Source organism: Hippocampus comes, unplaced genomic scaffold, assembly GCF_001891065.2.
Source record: "Hippocampus comes isolate QL1 unplaced genomic scaffold, H_comes_QL1_v1.1 scaffold118, whole genome shotgun sequence".
NCBI classification, from domain to species: domain Eukaryota; kingdom Metazoa; phylum Chordata; class Actinopteri; order Syngnathiformes; family Syngnathidae; genus Hippocampus; species Hippocampus comes.
The window spans coordinates 1,592,307-1,612,228 of record NW_017805461.1 but is presented as its reverse complement, the minus strand read 5'-3'; the positions used below and the strand labels follow the sequence as shown (position 1 = coordinate 1,612,228).

At 42.6% G+C, this 19,922-nt stretch overlaps 3 protein-coding genes across 4 annotated transcripts in view; 1 reads left to right on the top strand and 2 right to left on the bottom strand.

The window, feature by feature from the left end:
• The window catches only part of cul4b (cullin 4B), a 13,066-nt gene extending 12,034 nt beyond the window's left edge, over nt 1-1,032 (bottom strand). Inside the window, exon 1 of the mRNA XM_019874784.1 lies at nt 116-1,032. Coding sequence (XP_019730343.1) covers nt 116-563 — 448 coding nt within the window. The 5' untranslated portion in view covers nt 564-1,032. The remainder of the gene's footprint in view (nt 1-115) is intronic.
• A 906-nt stretch (nt 1,033-1,938) lies between these two features.
• Nucleotides 1,939-6,570, top strand: mcts1 (MCTS1 re-initiation and release factor). Its single transcript, XM_019874848.1, has 6 exons — nt 1,939-2,128; nt 2,377-2,529; nt 2,608-2,705; nt 4,320-4,453; nt 6,216-6,283; nt 6,352-6,570. The coding sequence occupies exons 1-6, from the start codon at nt 2,118-2,120 to the stop codon at nt 6,431-6,433; spliced, it is 546 nt and encodes a 181-aa protein (XP_019730407.1). The 5' UTR covers nt 1,939-2,117; the 3' UTR covers nt 6,434-6,570.
• A 1,655-nt stretch (nt 6,571-8,225) lies between these two features.
• Nucleotides 8,226-19,172, bottom strand: c1galt1c1 (C1GALT1-specific chaperone 1). Of its 2 annotated transcripts, XM_019874845.1 has the most exons (3): nt 18,973-19,172; nt 18,714-18,846; nt 8,226-9,579 (listed from the first exon to the last, which is right to left on the bottom strand). In XM_019874845.1, the coding sequence occupies exons 2-3, from the start codon at nt 18,749-18,751 to the stop codon at nt 8,613-8,615; spliced, it is 1,005 nt and encodes a 334-aa protein (XP_019730404.1). In that variant the 5' UTR covers nt 18,752-18,846; nt 18,973-19,172; the 3' UTR covers nt 8,226-8,612. The 2 variants fall into 2 exon arrangements, with proteins under 2 accessions (XP_019730404.1, XP_019730406.1); XM_019874847.1 differs by lacking the exon at nt 18,714-18,846 and having other exon boundaries at nt 18,973-19,171.
• Nucleotides 19,173-19,922: the final 750 nt, after the last annotated feature.

Sequence of the window (19,922 nt, the reverse complement as noted above, 5' to 3'; positions counted from 1 at the left end):
CCCGGATGAGGGTTTAACCTCCAACGTTTTTGAAATATATATTTTTTTTTTTTTTTTTGGGGGGGGGGCTACAAGTTCAAATGATGTGCATTATGACATTATTATTATGGTGTACCTTTGAAATTCTTGATAACTAGTTTCTTAGCGGCACCGGGCTTCGTGTTGGAGAAGGTCCCCGAGCCCGCCGCGCTCTTGGTCAGTCCGTTGGCATGGTGGCCCCCCACGCCGGCGGCCAGCAGCACGGCTTTGCTTTTGTTGTTGGAGCACGAAGCAGCGGCAGCCTCCTCGGCCATTTTCACATCCAGCCCGATGAAGTCCACGGAGTCCTCGAACCGCAACTTCTTCTGGATGTGCACAGGCGACGAGGACGCGGAGGAAGTGAGGGTCTTAGGAGGCGAAGGGGAGATGGTGTCGTTGGTCTCTTCCCTCTCTGAGCCGTTTATTTTCCTCTTCTTCGAAGATATAATGTTGCCGCTGTCGTTTTTGACATCAGTAGCCGTTGCTCTTGCCTCCTGGGTTGGCGGTGGTGGGGGGTTAGGGGAAGATAAACCTGTTGGAAACATGAAAGAACGGGGAATACTAATTCTTAGCAGCCAGTCTTCTGATCGGAAACTTTCCAAAGCTAGTGAGGAGGACGAGCTCAACGTTGACGGGCGCTTCTTGAGCTCCACACGAAGCCGCCCTCAGCTTGTTTCTTTTATCCCGCGGAGGACAAAGATATGAGAGTGTAAATTGTCAAAGTACAAGCTCCACTTGCAGCTAGCCTGCTCTCTTTCTTGTTATTGCTACTGGCATCCAAAAGAAAAATGGTGGCCTATTGCTTCCTCTTCTCGCCCCGCTTGTCTTCAACCGCGTTGTCAAATCGTCCGGCGAACAACACTTGACAAAAGGAGCCCGTTGAAAATAACACTTCCTAAAGGACTAAAGTTAGGACATTAGTGGAATCATACGGGAGTAAAGAGACTACTGGTAACCACAAGAAAAAACGGATCATAAAAACTACTCGGTGACCCCACCGGAAGTACTTTGTCCGAAAGTACTTTTTGCACCAACGTGTTTTTTTTTAAGGGGGGCTATTTTGGCCACAAGATGGCGCCATATAACGATTACAGTACAGAACATATAGAGGGTACTCGGTTTACAACAGCGTTCCGTTGCTCCAGCACAGTCTAACGAAAAGTACACAACTCAACTTTATTCAGTTGGTGGATGGATGGATGGATGAATAGATAGATTTCGGGAATAAATTAATCATAAATTGTTGTCTGATCTTATAGAATAATCAGTCTGCTTAAACTAATAGCACACAAGCAATTATAATTTAAAGAACATAACATGCAAACATTCAGAGGACAATGAGAAAAAAGTAAGTGAGACACGCAGTCGACTGTCAAATTTGTAAGTTTTGCCCCAGAACGTGCAACGAGGCGCAATGCGGACTGACAAATCTCCAAATGCAGTAAACTAGACTTGCCACGGCACGAAAATGAAGAGGTGACATTTTTTACGAGGAGCACGTGAGCGCTTGTCTACAAAAATAGAGCCATAAGTCTTTGTCATTATTACATTACGTATGTACAGCAAGAAAACTTTATTAGCAAGGGTGCCTTGTGCTGCAAAAGGATGTGTACAATAACGTACAGTTACAAGGTATCCGGGAGTAACATATAAATAGATAACATTCCAAATGTATATCTCCATTATTTATTTGAATATGTGTATTTGAATATTATGTATTGATAGCATATGTTTTGGAGCTGTCAAAAAAATAAACGTCATGAAAATAGTTTGAGAAAAATGAACAACTTATTTTCAATGTTTATTCAATGCCTTTGACGGGTATTCGACCCTGATAATATTGCAGCCACGGAGGCACCGCCGTTAGCCGGGATGTTACGCCCGGTGCTGGCCTCAGTACGTGCAGAACTGTCGTAAATATAATCTAAGTCGTCGCACTGCTTTCCGGCAGTCGCAAAATAAGCGTGCAAGTACCTAAAATTGACGTTTTGTGTACTACATTGTTGCCTCTTCGCGTTTTAAATACCACATCTGCTACAGTGAGTGGAAAGTAAGGGTTTGAGGTACTGAGGAAACGCAAGGAACGGCGACCAACGAAGATGTTTAAAAAGTACGTACCCATTTTTATAGCGCAGCTAACGTTAACGACCTAGCTAATGATTGGCTCGGTCTTCTCTTGTTGAATGTCGGTCTTAAACATTGTCGTTGCCTTCCTATTACATTTGGAAAAAGGATGTTTTGATGAAGCTACAAGAGTCTTGTAGGCTAAACGATATAATATGTTACTTTCTACGATTACTGTATTCGTGTCTTGTGCTCATTTATTACTGAAACTCTTCTTGTGATCACCCATTTTAGATTTGACGAGAAGGAGAACGTATCAAACTGTATACAGTTAAAGACATCCGTCATCAAAGGGATAAAGAGCCAGCTACTGGACCAGTTCCCTGACATCGAGTCATGGCTCAATCACATCATGCCAAAGAAGGACCCTGTCAAAATAGTGCGATGGTACTATTTTTCTCATTTACAATCATTTAAACTCTGAGCACTGAATCTGACAACTCCTCTATGTTATTCACCTTTCAGTCATGAACACATTGAAATCTTGACCGTGAACGGAGAGTTGCTCTTCTTCAGACAGCGGGAAGGCCCCTTTTATCCCACCCTCAGACTGTTGCATAAATGTAAGACTTTTATTTATATCCTTGTATATGTTTGTAAACAATTGGGGGAAAAATCCTCAAAGCACTGATGGAAAGTTTTATCTCACTGTCCTTTTAAAACCATGCTATAACGCGTAACCAGTAGCTGGCACATATTTATTTCCTGCTAAGAAACGGATAACATGACTGGAATCAGTTTGACCAAAAAGGAGGAAGGCAATCACAGAGACAATCGAACATATACAAAGATATGGTGCTGCATTACACGTTACACAAGCAGCAATGTTGCAAACTTTCGGCTTGAGGTATGTTGCGTACAAACCAACAGTATTTTGCAGAGGTCATATTGCCTCACCTGTGTAACTTGACAGAGGAGAGTGAGAGCTGTAAGAGCGCAGTGTTAACGCTTTGACAACAGAGAAACTTACTGAGCCATGCAATTTGACTGTTCATTTTATGATGTTAGGTCATTGAACATTTAAAATGTGAAATTAAGGACATTTTTTTCTTAGTGGAAGCACTTTACACAATATTCACATCTTTTTTTGTTTTACAAAAAGAGAGAGAAAATAATTGGAAAATAGTCTCTTGTAAAGTTTGTTATCGGGGGAAATAAAGCAAATCCCAGGAGGGGCAAAAAGCACACAATACCTTGCAAAAGTATTAGCCCCTCTTGTATTTTTGGACATTTTGCCATATTTAAGTGCTTCAAACAGAGATATAATTTTTTTGTTTTTTGTGTGAAGAATCAACATTAGGTAGGACAGGGTTTAGAGGTATATTTTTTATTTTTTCCGGAATTTTCAGGATAGTCCACTTTCATCTCTGAAAGCTGCTGTACATGTGCGCACTTTTTCCCGTCAATTTTTTTGAGAGGATTAATTACTTAACGCAGGACATTGTATACGAATCTTTCAAGCCCTGGTTTTGTGCGTACACTGTGGTGATAAGTCCGGCCACTTTAACACGTATGCACTTTTTCTCAGTTATTTTTCAATAGGTTACTCATTTTGCACAGGAAGTTGTGTACGCATCTTTCAGACCCCATTTTGTGCGTACGTAGCGTTGATCAGTGAGACCCCAGGTGCAATAATACTTTTCATAAAATTTTTTAGGTTGTGTTATGCCTCATGGCTAGTCAACCTGGCTGTGGCAGGCAGTGCCATGGTTATCGAGCGTGGGCTTTGGCCTCTCTCCAACCATCAGTCATTAGTCAGGCAGCTGTATTTCATCATCTTTACTGAGCAAAATAAAAGTAATTTGTCAACATTTTGGCAAACAAGCCCTTCATTTGAATGGCTCTTTTGGGTGAAGATAAGAATCAATTCAGAGCTGTTCATTTTGTTTGTTTTTTTTTTTTTTTGTCAATTTGGTATGCAAATTGGCCATGCTGTTATATGTGTCACATGTGTGCTGCATGAGTCTGAATATGGCAAGCCTTTTAAACCTGGATTCAATGCAAGTTGGTGTTAAAATATTTACTAGGCCGCCCAAAATGTGAACATCTCACTCGTTGTTCACTTGTACTGTGGTAGCTGTAAAAGTCCTGTACAATAATTTCATGAAAAGAGTGAGAACCCTGATGATGTAGTAAATTAATTTCTGGTAACATCAAGTCTTCTTCTTTCCTCACAGATCCATTCATTCTTCCTCACCAGCAAGTAGACAAAGGTGCCATCAAATTTGTCCTAAGTGGTGCCAACATAATGTGTCCTGGACTGACGTCACCAGGTGCCAAACTCTACCCAGCTGACTCGGACACAGTAGTTGTATCCTTCTTATCTGTTGTTGGTTTGCATGACGTTGCCAAACCTTTCAGCACCTTACAAGTTACATTAATATTTTGCTATAAGAGCTGATGTAGTGGTTGGGAGCATTTATTTACTCAACAGCACCAGGTGTCTATTAAGGGAGGAGGTTTTTATTTGTACATATAATGTATATACAACACCCAAATTAGGACTTTGATGGTATGACTGCATAAAATAATTTTGGAGCGATACTGCAGCAAAAAACTAAATCATCAGAAGTGGTGGGATCTTCTGTTCTATTGACTTTTTGCTGTGTAGGTACTGATTTAGACTATTGTTTATTGAGCCTTGATTAAAACTTTTAGACTGTGCTGTTACAGTAGATGCAAATGCTAATTCATCAAATATACGCCTGCGTACCAAACCTTATTTTCAGTCACGCTGTGATTGGCTGTTGAAGATAAGACTGGCCATCAATCAAACAAAAATGACATCACTGTTTCTTTATATTTTTAATGGCTCAGTGATAAGCAACTCAAAACACAGAAAACAAAAATAGTTTCTATGATGAAATAAAATAATTAAAATGTTACTTTTGGAAATCCGTGCCTCAACTGGGGGGCCACAAGCATCTTGGTGGGCAGGCACGGAGAGACATACAACACAGCCAGCTTTCTTTCTGGATTGAATTGTTTTCAACTGTTTTAAGTGTCAACCAAGATAGCATTTAGCTGCCAACACAACCACTGTTGGTCACCAGACTGACTGGCGAAGTGTAAACTTTTTTGGACGGAGGACCAGCGCTTCTCTTGTCTGCTTGAAGCAAAGTGAAGTCACTCTCTCCCACACGCTGGGCGTGTTTCTGTCATCAGTCTTAGTGAAATGGGTGTCTCTCGGTACTTTATGTTCTCCGACTGTACACTATGTGGCAGTATTGATATAAAAATAGTGCTGAGATGAAAAAGTAAGGAAAAGAGTTCTGTAATGGTCACTAAGTGAGTTGTACAAGTTAGTGTTGTCCTGTTGATAGCCTGTTAAGAAAATACGGTGTTTGGCTACACTCTGGCCTTGTTATTTTGCCTCCTGACACCATACACGTAACTCGGTTAGGAATGACCGAAGGGACAGGCAAAAACCCCTTTATGTCCTTGCTTTGTCTATTCTTAAAAAAATAAAATAAAATAAAAAAAACACACTTCTCATCCTCCATCTCCAAAATGGGCTTCTGTCCCAGCGACGGAATGCTCATCTCTGGTGTTTATTGTAGAGTTGTGTACTCTCTGTTTCAGGTGTCACTTTTTTAGAGTAAACCTCAAATGGGAGCAGTAGCTTTATGTGTATTCCATTTCCAGAGTTGCTTCAGGTGTTGTCCCACAGGGATTTCGTCATAGTTATGCGCGTCCGGAGCCTGAATGAAATATGCTGCAGCCTATACCAGTGCACTTGTCCGGCTTTTGTTCTTTCCACAAGCAAATACGCAACATTTTTTAAAGGACTGATAAAGCTCGAAGCAAGCACACGTATCTTCTTTTTGGAGAACTGTTCGCCCTTCTGCCAAACTGCACACAAGTACCGGGACTGAAAACGTCTACTATTGTTTCGTTTTGATGGCGACTTCAATTTTACTTGACATAAATTGTCACATTGTTTCTTCCAAAGAAGTACAAATATGCCTCCCTCCTTAAAGAAGTCCAATCAGTCAAAGGTGTACCTTTAAAAAATCACATGTGAAGTGACATTATTTTTTGCAGCATCTGTTGTCCTTAACAAGAAGTTGTAGGCCATTATGGCAGAGGGTAAACAGCATGCACTGTGCGTTGGCGTCATGAAGCTGTCTGCAGAGAGCATGTAAGATTAAAACTGCATTAACCGGTGTTGTAGACTGTGTCACGACAATCATTTGTCTTTTTGTACAGAGAAAAAGTCAACAAGGGCATTGGCATCGAGAATGTTCACTATCTGAACGACGGACTGTGGCACATGAAGACGTATAAATAACAAAAGAAACACCCAACCTCCCTGCCAAAATGTATCTGTAGTGCTCTTGAAGCAGATGTTTACGCTGACTTAAGGCTTTGTACCAATTCACCACCGATGTGCACCAATTAAAAGAAACTTCTCTCAGTTTGAATGAATGCTTGTCTCTTTGTTCACACTGCACCTGGTTAATGTCAAACAGGATGTTTGCACAATGACTGAGGCGTGATCCAACCCTGCCAACAAGCCCATTGATTTGTCAACTGCATGAACATGTTCCTAAAGACCCTGTAAAAGTGAATTGAGTGATGTGTTCCTAAATACTGTACTTTTAAAAGTAAATGCTGAAAACGTGCCAAGACTGAGAACTCCGGAGTACTGAACTGTAGAGATAGTTTGTCACCACTGCAGTTTTTTCTTTTTTGAATCATTCATATTTGACAGGGTTGTTAACAAAATTTCCATCGTTTATTTGGACTTCAAGCTTAATTTCAGCTCGGAAGTAACACTAAACATGAACACCCTTAATTCAGGGATGGTAAAATGGCCACCGTAGTGTTTACAAAATGAACCGTCTTAATCATTAACAGGACATGGGACCTATTTCCACTTATTTTTCATTTTAATCACATTTGTCAAGTGCAAGTAGTTATTAATGGATCATTCAACACACACCCAAATTCAGTCTTGAATTGGTGCAGTGAACCTTCAAGCTTTCACCTGTTGGGCCATTACATTTTTAAAACTCCTGGAATGGAAGCAATGAATGAATGAATGAAGTGGTGCCTTTGTCTTCAGTAATGCAACACGGCGTGCTGAAAATGCACACCAAGGCGATTGTCGCATGGCCATGAATTATTGATTTGACTTTATTTTTTTTTGGGGGGGGGGGGCGCCTCATCGAGTGAGCCGCTTGCTATTTCATGTCTGAGTGTTCGCTCACTTACAAAGAAATGAACAGCCTCCACTTTGATGGTTGTTGATTTTTTTTTTCGTTTGTTTTTACGGTTCTCATCTGCCTTGAGCAACATGGGCAGCCCCCATCAATGCACCAAAGTGAGATTACAAATCCGAGAGAAAGAGAGCGCAACGCGATCTGCTTTTTAATGTTGTGGAATGCAAAAAGTGCATTTAGGAACCATTTTGGCGGCGCGGGCACCCGCAGCGGCTCCTCTTGTTGTCTGTTTAAGAGGGAGGAAATTTTATCTGTGCTGCACATACAGCACTTTTGACAATAATGTTGTACGTGATACTCGATTTTGGAGAGTTAAGCCATTTTTAAAACCTGGTCGGCAGCGAACGAAATAGCTCAAACAAAAATTGGAAATAGCATTTAGGTGAATGAAATAAAATTCAAATCTTTGCTTTATAAAACTAATTGCAAAATTGGACTTTTTGTCTTTGTCGGTTATCACAAAGGAGCTTTCGGCGTTCATTTGAAATTGGATTCTTTTCGAAGCGAGGAAGGGCAATGGTCGTTGGGAGCGTGCAGTTTTCTTTGTTCCACTTTGCTTAGTCACCTTTTTAGTTTTACTCTTGCACTCAACAAAAAAAAAAACCCAAACTCATCAAAACGGAAGTGAATCGCTTTTGAAAAAATCAAAACATGCCAACCTGTTTGAAAAGAAAGAACGAAAAGTCACTGAATTGAAAAAGCAAAAGTCCAAATGAAATGGAAACGAAGCCTCATGAATAAAACACACATGATCAAACAAAGATAGGTTGAATAGATAAAATATTTTTTTCAAAATGCATGGCCAACTGGATCAAATGCCATCGGTTCCTCAGTCCTGCTCCCGAAGCCCGTTTTTTTTTCCAGCATACCCGTCTTTAAATTGTAAAATTAGAGCAGACATGAAATGGGATTTGCAAGGTGTCTGCATTTAGTGTGTTCATGTAATGCAGCTTCAGAACAGCACAAAGACAGAATCTGATTAAAAAAAAAAAAAAAGCTGTCTGACGTTTCCGGGAACCTATTTCACATTAACGCAGTTCCCAGCTTTGCCTTCAAAGGACAGTTAGTGACCATCGGACGTTTTTTTTTTTGGTTTGTTTTTTAAATCGACGCCACAGGAACAGGGTGAAAAGTGCAAAAGGTACAAAACTTGTAAAAACTGGATTTCCGCCAGTGAGCATCCCAATGGAAAACATCTTCACACTCAAGCAGCTCGTACAAAAAGGCCTGGTGCAGCCTGTGATCCTAGTCATTGTCCGAACCTTCTGGCGGGTCAAACATGAGCAAGTCGTGGAAATCGTGGCCATATGGACGAAGCCGGTATACACCATACATCATCACCTGCATCTGGTTGGGGGTCATGCCGTTGAATGTGACGGCAAAGTCGGAGCAGCAGCCCTCCACCACATTTTTGGGGTTGTTTTTCATACTTTCCTTGATCAGAGCATCGAGGCTCTTCCCGTTGAACAGGCCCATGCCGTGCGCGTCCTCACCGTTCTCAGCGAACACGCCTGTGTACTTGAGACACATGGCCAGCTGTTTGTCTTCGCTAAGCTTCCACAGGCGGTTCACTCGTATGGGACACTTGTTCTTGTCGTCCAGCACGCCTACAAACCTTTTCAGAGCCTCGTAGCTGAGGACGATGCCGCTCTCGTACGCGACATACTCCAGCTCCCCGGACTTCAAGGCGTTGCCCATGTAGAAGGGCTCACTGGGATCCTTGGTGAGCAGCAGGTACTTGAGGTTTTCGATGATGGCAAAGGTCATGGGCTGTGCCACGAAGAACCAGCGCAGGTCCCCGGCGTTCTCATAAGCATGCTTTAGAGCTTTACACAACCTCGCCCAACCATCTCTTTCCTGCAGGTCAACTGCCTCGAGGGCCTTGGATGACTCTGAGGTGTAAAACACGGCCTTGTCGCAGTGTTTGCTCCAGGTGCCCACGGCAGCGGCCCAGTAGACCAGAATCTTTGGCTGGACCATGATGACGCAATAGACGCGGACTTGATCTTTTAACTCCTGCGTCTGCGATTCCGAGAGCTGCTTCAGGTTATCGTTACTCTGCGCCTGGACATGGTGGTGTTGGTGAAGGTCCTCTGAGCCAGACTTGGCATTTGGGCTGAAACTCCCCAGGAGCGAGAGCAACAGGTAGAAGACTCCTCCCAGGGCCACCCCCTTGACGAAAGAGCCTCCTTCGGACCACATCTTGATAGGACTGTGAATGAAGAACAAGAAAACTCAGAGGGCTTATTGTAATTTCACACATTGTTCATTTAACAGGTTAAATTGGTCCAAGCTGCAAAACACATCATGTGACATCGCTGTGACGGGTGGACTGTTTAGTAGGCTTGCTTGGTGTACAGTAATCCCCTGCATCTTTGAGGCGATGGCTGTTTGAAAGTGCTCTATAAATACAGTTGAGTTGAGTTCACTGTTAATAGAGTCAGCATTTTTCTGCTGAACCTATCCCAAGCTATTCACAACTAAAACTCATCCAGTAAAGCTGAACACCAAACCAGTGAATAATTCACCCACCCCAAAGAATTTGTAATTGCCTTAAATGCCACAAGACAGCAGCAAAGCACAGAAATCTGAGACTAGGATTCCGTAACATCGCAAACAGAAGGTCGGTAGTTGAAGACTCAACGCAATGCATTTCGCATTTACACAGTCATGCACCCATGTTACATAAACGACTGTATTCAGTGGTTGTATGGTACGAGTACCTGAAAGAATCACTGCCTAATTACTGTTCAGTCGTATTTTACTTAAGGACAAAACATTTGCATTAGGTACAATTTATATGTAACTAGTATGTGCAATATATTTACTGAATCGTTTTTATTACCGTATTTTCCACACTATAGGGCGGTATTTTCCACACTATAGGGCGCAACAAAGTCTTCCATTTTCAGAAAAGCTCACAGAGTGCCTTAAAATCCAGTGCGTCTTGTGGATTGGTCATTACGGTAATACATCGACTCCAAGATGGCTCCTTCCTGTAGAGATGCTTCCAATGTTATAACTTGCTGTTGGTTCAGTGAACCGTGTCGCTGCTTTATTAAATACGTTTTTGTTGCGGCTCCGAAAAAAGGAGAGCTGTGGTTTTGTTTTTTTAAAACAGTTTCAACAAATGCAGGTAAGTCTGTCCGTCTCCGTGCCTTCTGTTCTTCAGTTGACTAGAGAAAAAACGTAAACTAACGATTACTTCAATGAAACTACGAAAATTGAAAATAATACATCAAAACTGAAAAGCAAGCCAGGATATCACAGAATAAATTCTATAGCTCCCCCTACACACGTAAGACACAGACCGTCCTGCAATCTTAATCACTTTTCCTGCATCCACTTTGTTTGAAGCAGTTGTAGATGAAAGAAGGAGAGGATCAAAGTGTCCTTTAACCAGTGGATCAGGGACGTCATGCTTTAAACGTGCACACGTCTGCTACAAGCTGCGTTTTGAAAGCAAACACGAAGCTGTAGCTAGTGATGTTACAAAGGGAACAGGAGTCGCGAGTCATGCCCCGCACAAAGGGGGCGTGGTTAAATGGAGCCCGTATCGAGGCCCGCCTCCTTTGTTCTTCAGATCATGTGACCGAAGGCAAACGAGGCCGTTTTCAGCGATCACGTGACTGACTCACGTCGTGATTCGCGCACCATAAAAAGGCGCGGAAAACACAGGAAGAGTCCCTCGCATGACCGTCTGACGTGAGTCTTCTTGGATCATTGCTGCGTTACTTCGACTGCTTGAGAATGGAGGCGGAGCCACCCAAAAAGCGAAGGACTTCACTAGTTTGGGAGCATTTCGAACAGATATCTCCCAACACTGCGAGAGGGTTTTCTCAAAGGCAGGGGAAATCATTTCCAAAAAAAGGAATCGACTGAGCCCCAACACAGTCAAAATGATTTTATTCTTGAACAAAAATCAATAAAATACACCATTCCCTCTATCCAATGTGTGTCCCAGTTACACAAGCACATTAAGTAACTGAACATACCACTGACAAATATACAGACAATATTTAATGGACAAAACTTCCATTATTTTGTGCACAGATTTACTGGTTTGTCGCCTGTTAACCACATAACATCTGCGTTACATCAAATGACCAGCAGATGTCAGCACTACTGAATGAGCTATTAAATGGGGCCTCGATTGATCAGCCTTTTGGCGAAGCAATTGGCCCAAATGACTCGATACATTCACGGGGCTTCATCCCGCCATCACTAGCTGTAGCGTCCATTGACAAACGAAAAGAGATCACAGCTCCTGTCCTATATATTCAGCTTCAATTCCAAGCCAAGACTCCCAGTTCCACATCCACATCGGCGCTAAGTGCTGACGCTCCTTTCTTATCGTCGGCTCCTCAAGCCTTGCATCCATCCAGCCACAGACCGTCCAGCAGCACTGATCTCTCCGCTAACAAAGCGGGGCTGTGTAAAATGCTGCCCATTACAGGCGCAAAAAAATCACAAGCGCCCCAGAGCTGTCCAGCAATGACAGTCAAATGGCACCGACATTCCTCCCAATCAAAAACAGTGATGCAACAACAAACACAAAGTGACAAAACAAACACAAAAACAACAAAAAAAGCAAGGCTCATGTTAAGGATTTATGTGTAGCGCTCTTGCTCACTGCTTTTGTTGTGAAGGGACATGCCGGATGTTCATGGGAACACAACTTCCGCCTTCTGTAAGACACACACACACACACACACACACACACACACACACACACACACACACACACACACACACACACACACACACACACACACACATACACGCAAGCTCTGGCTGTGTTTGCAGAGTGATTGTAGGTCAAGGTGACAAATGGCAAACACCAAATAAATCTTGTGCGAGCTGACCTCCTGCCAAGCATCCAGCCAAAAATTTACCCACCTCCTCATCTACTTACAAACATCGACGACATCAAGCTAGGAAACAAAGTTGGAGACCACTAATTCATAGAAAAGTCATCTGCTCTCAAAGTTCTTTGAAGTACGAGGTCATTCATGTTCACACGTCAAAATAAATGAAAAAAAAAAACAAACACTCAATTGCTCAGGAAAATGCATTAACAAGCGCTCAGATGTATTTGTGAATGAATATTACATAAAAATTAGAATGTACTTTAATTTCATGACTTAATCTTATAACTGTAAGATTAACTTTATTTTCATAGTATTCTGACTTTTTTTCTCATGACATACCTTTCTTTTTGTAATATTATTCTTCAAATGTACTTTCTTTTGGTAATACTATACAGACGCTCCCCAGGTAACGAACGAGATACGTTCCGAAGGATCGTTCGCTGGCTGAATTCGTACGTAAGTTGCTTCAGTGCTATATTTTGTATGGAATGTATGTTTAAGGCTTATACAAGTATGTTTAAGGCTTATATAAGTGTAATAAAATGAAGTTTAACATACTTTTGGAAGATGTACTCGAAGGCTTAAGGAGATGATGGAGGGGGAGAGAGTTCCGTCTCGAACTTCTTCATGGGGACAAGCGTTTCCTCCTCCTCCTCCTCCTCTCACAGCGCCTCACATCGGTATTAGCGGCGGAAAGAAGTACTACAGTACTCGGAAAAAGGCGCGCAATACAAAATCTGACTGACAGCATCTCTGTCCGAGAACATTTTTCGACATACCTGTACCCGCAAAAATGTTCCTATGTACCGTTGTTCGCAACACGAAAGCTCGTAAAGCGGGGAGCGCCTGTATTTCGAACAACACTCGAACCTATCGTATCATTTCCTGAATCAGTCACATGGTACACCCCCTTCGCAGGGCTTCAAACGTCACCACTGACGTCATCAACACGCGCTTCGACTCCCCATTCATGAAACACTCATCTAGACTACTCAGCACACGCTTCAGGGATTTGACCCGTGGAGCACATCACTAATAAATATGCCTGAAGTGGTCACCTGAACGTGTCTTATTATTGCATGAGTCTACCGGCTATTCTTCCTGATTCGCACCTCCTTAACAGGTTATGGGCCCAGGCACAGAGGCAAGTGGCGCCAGCGAGAGACTACCTCATGGAGTTAACAGAAGCTACTACATGAAGAGGTGTGAAGGCATATATGAGCCAAAGAAAGACAAGTCATGGTAAAGCGAACGTGGCGCATTACACGGAGCTTGTAATTGATATTGAGAGTGCAATTTTATAAAGGCTAGCAACAGCGTGGTAAATAACGCAAGTGGAGAAGCTGAAGCTAAGATTGCTAAAGACACGTTTTTGAAGCATGAGGAGTGACAAGATGGCGGTGGCTCGTACTGTTGGAGGCCTGTCCCCACAAGTGTTCTTCGACGGATCTGAAGACAAGTATGATCTTTGGGAAACGAGATTTTTGGGACATTTACTCTCATTGAAGCTAAGAGAGACTATTTTGAATGAACTCATCAGCCAGGAACAGCGAGATGCAGACGGAGTAAAGAATCAAGACTGCTATGCTGAACTAGTAAGACTGATTGACGATAAAAGCCTGTCACTTATTAGACATGAAGCAACCTATGATGGCAGGAAGGCTCTGAAAATACTGAGAGAGCATTACTCAGGGAAGAGTAAGCCACGAATCATCAATCTGTATACGTCTGACAAAGCTACACAAAGCGGAAAATGAGTCGACCACGGACTACATAATCAGAGCAGAGAACCTGATTACAGCGCTTTGCGATGCTGGTGAGACTCTCAGTGACGGTTTGATAATAGCCATGATTCTTGGAGGTTTGTCAGATGTGTACAAACCATTGGTTGTACATATTACGCAGAATGAAGACAATGTGACATTTTCTGACTTCAAAAGAAGGTATATATGAAGATATAAATAAGAATGCGTATATATGAAGAATCTGAGAGAATCATGACAACCGAAACCACAGACAATGTGATGAAAACAAATGCGCGGCAAGAAAGAAGCTACAAGAAGCTCACGAACAACTCAGGAAAAGACGATGACTCGAACATGACATGTTTGAAATGTGGACTAAAAGGGCATAGAGCACGAAAATGCACCAGACAAGTGTGGTGTAGTGTCTGCAAGAACAACACACACCAGGAATCATTGTGTAAAAAGAAGGAGAAGCAGGACACAGTGAGAAAAATCACAGAGGAAGACAACAATGACTACTTCTTCAAAATCCAAGCCAAGAATGATGAGTGGATGCCCGAGGTCAAGATGAGAGGCATTATGGTGGACGCCGGAGCGACATCCCATATTGTGAATGACAAGCGGACCTTCATCAACTTCGACGAAACATTCCAACCCGAGACTCATTCAGTGGAGCTTGCTGACGGAACGCGATGCAGTGGAATGGCCAAAGGCAGAGGAACGGCGGTGATACATCTTCTGGACGGCAAGGGGCACACGCGCAGAGCACAACTGAGGAACGCTCTGTACATGCCTTCGTACCACCACAACATCTTTTCGGTATCCAGAGCTACAGGTGGTGGAGCAACAGTAGTCTTCAGACAAGGAGACTGTCACATGATCACCCAAGACGGTAATAAGTTTGAGATAAATGAGTATGAAAAGCTGTATTACCTACCTACTGTTGACAACAATGATCCGTGTCACGTATGCCATGATGTGCAAACCTGGCATGAGATCCTAGGTCACTGTAATTTTGAGGATATTGTCAAAATGCAGAGTGTGGTAAAAGGTATGGACATTAAGAGGAATGTTGCAAAACCAGAACAGATATGGGAGATTTGTACTCAAGGCAAGTTTACTCAAACAAGAAGTAGAGAACCAGACATAGAGGCAAAGAAGCAACTTGAGCTTGTTCACACTGACATGACAGGTCCAATGAAAACCACAAGTTTAGAAGGATACAAGTATGCACAGTCTTTTACAGATGATTACTCTGGTGCAAGACTAGTGTATTTTCTAAAGTCAAAAAGTGATAGTTTTACCAACGGAAACGTTTTTAGCTAATGTAGCACCCTACGGAGAAGTCAAGTGCATTTGTTCCGACAATGGCACGGAGTTTACAAATCGAAACTTTCGATCGATTCTGACAAAGAATAAAATCAGACACGAAACATCTGCACCCTATTCGCCACACCAGAATGGCACTGCTGAGCGAGGTTGGCGAACGTTGTTTGACATGGCTAGATGTTTACTTTTAGAGAGCAAGTTACCAAACACTTTATGGAACTATGCTATTCAAACAGCAGCTCATATAAGAAACAGATGTTACAACAGGAGAACTCAGAAAACAGCTTTTGAACTACTGACAGGAAAGCTACCCAATGTGTCTCAAATGAAAAAGCATGGATCTGTTTGTTTCAGTTACAAACAAGAAAAGGGAAAACTAGACCTAGATGTGAAGAAGGCATTTTTGTAGGTTACGACAAAAACAGCCCAGCCTATCTAGTTTAGGCGTAGAAAAAAAAGTAGTGTGTTTCTGGTAACCCGACCGACCGAGAATTTCTACGTCGAAAAAAAACTTTACGGTCGGCATTTTTTTCAAACAACCCTCTACATTTCTGTGTAGAGGGTTTACATCGGTGCAAACTCTCGCTATATTCACGTTGAGCGCGTGTGTTGTTTGCCCTGTCGTCTGTCAGCAACATTGAAACATGGCGGCGGCCGCGATCTCCGACGACAGTTTAAACCGCGTTTTCTGTGTTACAGTCGCGTGCTCGCACCGTAATGTTAAGAAAATAGCATCCATTGATGTATGGAAAAAATAAAGCGAGCTATTTGATGAACACCACGGGCCGAGTAAAAACCGAGGGCGGAGGAGGACGGCGGAGGCGGCGGCGCGCCCCGGGCCCCGAGTCCGCAGCGGGGAGAAAACTCAATAGGCGGCGGGAGCGCTGGCCGCAGAGCGGTGGGTTCAATGTCTTCTTGTTTTATGGTTATTTTGTTTAAATTTTTGATGGGGAAAAAAAAGATTAAAAAAAAAAATAAAAACTTTGTCCGACCTACCGACCCTATGCTGAAATTTCTTGTTACCGGAAACACACTCTCTTTTTTGTTTGGCCTTACTACCCAGAGATAGAAAAGGTCCAAAAGCACAGACTAGTGAAGATCACAAAAAAAAAAGCAAGGTCAAAAAACAAACTCAAACAAGTGAGGCAAATGCAGAATTTGAAATTGCAAACAGGGACTATGTTAGTTGTGAATCAAAAAAGGAAGTAACACAACCAGAAAGTCCTGTAAGAAATAAAGACATTTTAAATGAGCAGGTCGAAGCTAGACGAGAAGTAACTAATGTTGAAAATGATGTTAAGAGGAACCCACACAGAGCTAAACAAAAGCCAGCTTACCTCCAAGATTTTGAAACTGAAGATAAAATGGATAGGTTACAGACATGTATTGATTTCTGTTATCGAGCAGTGAGTGACTTACCAAAGAATTACCTGGATGCTGTAACATCATCCAAGTCCAGGCAGTGGAAAAGTGCAATGGACGAGGAGATGCATTCACTGGAGGAGAATGAGACATTTGAACTAACGGCACTCCCTAAAGGTAAACAAGCACTTGGTGGCAGATGGGTCTACACACTGAAAATGGACTCTGATGGATCAAACAAATACAAAGCTAGATATGTGGCAAAGGGATACAATCAGAAAGCAGGAATGGACTATGAAGAAACGTTTTCCCCCACAGCTGACATGACAAGTGTCAGAGTTGTCATGCAAAAGGTGGCACAGGAGGATTTGATTTTTCATCAAATGGACGTGAAAATGGCGTATTTACACGCACCCACTGAGTGTGACATTTTTATCGAACAACCACAAGGTTACGAGAAAATGTCAAATACTGGTGAAAAACTAGTGTGTAAACTAAGGAAATCTCTGTATGGACTCAAATAGTCGGGCAGACTCTGGAATACTGTGTCACACTCATATTTATGTGAAAATGGTTTTGAGCAAAATTCTGCAGACCATTGTGTATATACAAAAGAGAAACAAGGCGAAAAACTAATCCTTATCGTATGGGTGGATGACCTTATCCTAGCAGCTAACAATGAAAAATTAATGGATGATGTAAAACAAATACTCAGACATTCAAAATGAAGGACTTAGGGACATTAAAACATTTCCTAGGAATAGATTTTGAACAAATAGATGGACAAATTAAAATGTCACAGGAAAGATATGTGAAAAAGATTCTGGAAAGGTTTGAAATGCAAAACTGTAAAACAAGACAGACCCCTTGTGAACCAAAACTAGAATACACTGAAAATGCAGAAAAGCTAAAACAGCCGAGACAGTACAGGGAAGCAGTGGGAAGTTCAATATACTTATCTACATGTACAAGACCTGACATCAGTTATATTGTCAGCAAACTATCTCAGCATTTTAGTGAACCATCTGTGGAGCATTGGAAATACAGTAAAACATGTATTCAGATATCCAAAAGGTACAACAAAACCAGCGACTAAACAAAAGTTGAGGGAATTTGCCACGCGGATCTTTGGAGGGTGTTGAACTGTGAATATGTTATGTTATACATTTTTGTTGTTTTACCCAGTGAGCTAAGGCGTAGAAAAAAAAGTAGTGTGTTTCCGGTAACCCGACAGACCGAGAATTTCTACGTGGAAAAAAAATTTTACGGTCGGCATTTTTTTCCAAACAACCCTCTACATTTTTGTGTAGAGGGTTTACATCGCTGCAAACTCTCGCGATATTCACGTTGAGCGCGTGCGTCGTTTGCCCTGTCGTCTGTCTAAACCGCGTTTTCTGTGTTACAGTCGCGTGCTCGCACCGTAATGTTAAGAAAATAGCATCCATTGATGTATCGAAAAATTTAGGCGAACTATTTGATGAACACCACGGGCCGAGTAAAAACCGAGGGCGCAGGAGGACGGCGGCGGCGGCGCACCCCGGCCCCCCGAGTCCGGAGCGGGGAGAAAACTAAATAGGTGCGGCGGCGGCGGCCGCGGAACGGCAGGTTCAATGTCTTCTTGTTTTATGTTTTATGGTTATTTTGTTTAAATTTTTGACAGGGAAAAAAAAAAAAGATAAAAAAAAAAAACTTTGTCCGACCTACCGACCTTATGCTGAAATTTGAAGTTACCGGAAAATACTATCTTTTTTGTTTGGCCTAATAGGGAGTGGGGGTGTTAAGGATTTATGTGTAGCGCTCTTGCTCTGTGCTTTTGTTGTGAAGGGACATGCCGGATGTTCATGGGAACACAACTTCCGCCTTCTGTAAGCAGACGCTATGCTCATGGCCACGGTTCGTGTTACGCCGTGCTGCCAAGTTGTTCTGGCAATAGAATAAATATGCCTGAAGTGGTCATCTGAACGTGTCTTATTATTGCACGAGTCTACCGGGTATTCTTCCTGATTCGCACCTCCTTAACAGCTCATGAGAGCACTTGCCGACGGCTGCCGACTCGGGCGCCAATCTTGGACTTCATAAAGCAGATTTTATATCTTGAAGAAGCTGCTACACAACCACTGTTACGCCAAGATACATTCAAGTATGGACGTAGACGTTCACTGGAGTCAGGCACTGTCAATGTTACAATTAGCCACCGTTAATGTTTACGTTTGAAGAAAAAAAAAAGATCTATAACTTCCCGTAGCCGGGAAGCTAACAGCTAGCAGAACATTATCATAAACAATTTGGCTGACTTACGATCAGTCCTCCAGCGAGGGTGACGACGCGGCTTTTCCTGGCGCTGTTCTGTTCAGGCAGTCTATCAACTCTCGCTTGTCCAGTTTGGCGAGATTAGCAACAAGAGAAAGGAATGTTGCGCTCACTCGGCGATTTATGTGGACAGCTCACATTTAACCGACTTTTGCCTCTCGGGTCACGTGTGCTTGTTTTTTATTTAATAACTTTATTGAGAACTATACAGAAACAATACAGAACGGAAGGAAACGCACGCTTGCTTAATGCTGCATTCCACGAAGGTGGGAAATGGGAATTATCACACTCGAATTGTTTCAGTTCCTACCTCTCAGTGTTCGAGGCAAATGTAAACGAAAAAAAGATGGCTCATCCCGATGAATTGTTTGTTGTTCTAGTTAATTACAACACATTTCGACATCTAGTAAAACTTGTTTATAATTTCCTTAATTTATATAAATACAGGTATATCTTATCTTCAAAGCATTACATTCAAATAACAATGCAGGGGGATAACGGCATATGTTCACGCAGTCAGTACAAATCACGTCGTGTTACATGAAGTGAGTGTCTCCAATTGTCGAGGATGTCAGAATAGGAGGTGGGCAACAGGAGGATGCTAGCTAAGCTAAAAGCTATGATGGACAGTAGTGATGTGTCGTTCGCGAACGAGCCGGCTCTTAGAGCCGGCTCTTTGAAGTGAACGACATGAGCCGGCTCCTAAGAGGGAGCCGCTTTAATGGGAGCCGACTTTTTTTTTTCCTCCTGTTTTTTCCCCCTTTCGGTTAAAGCCGCACGTGATTGAAGAGGGAGGAGAGGGTTACGCACGCACGCACGCACACGCACACGCGCGCACACACACACACACACACACACACACACACACGCACGCAGACACAGACACGCGCGCGCGCTTCAGTGAAGAGAAGGGGGAGGAGTCAGAGACACAGCAGCAC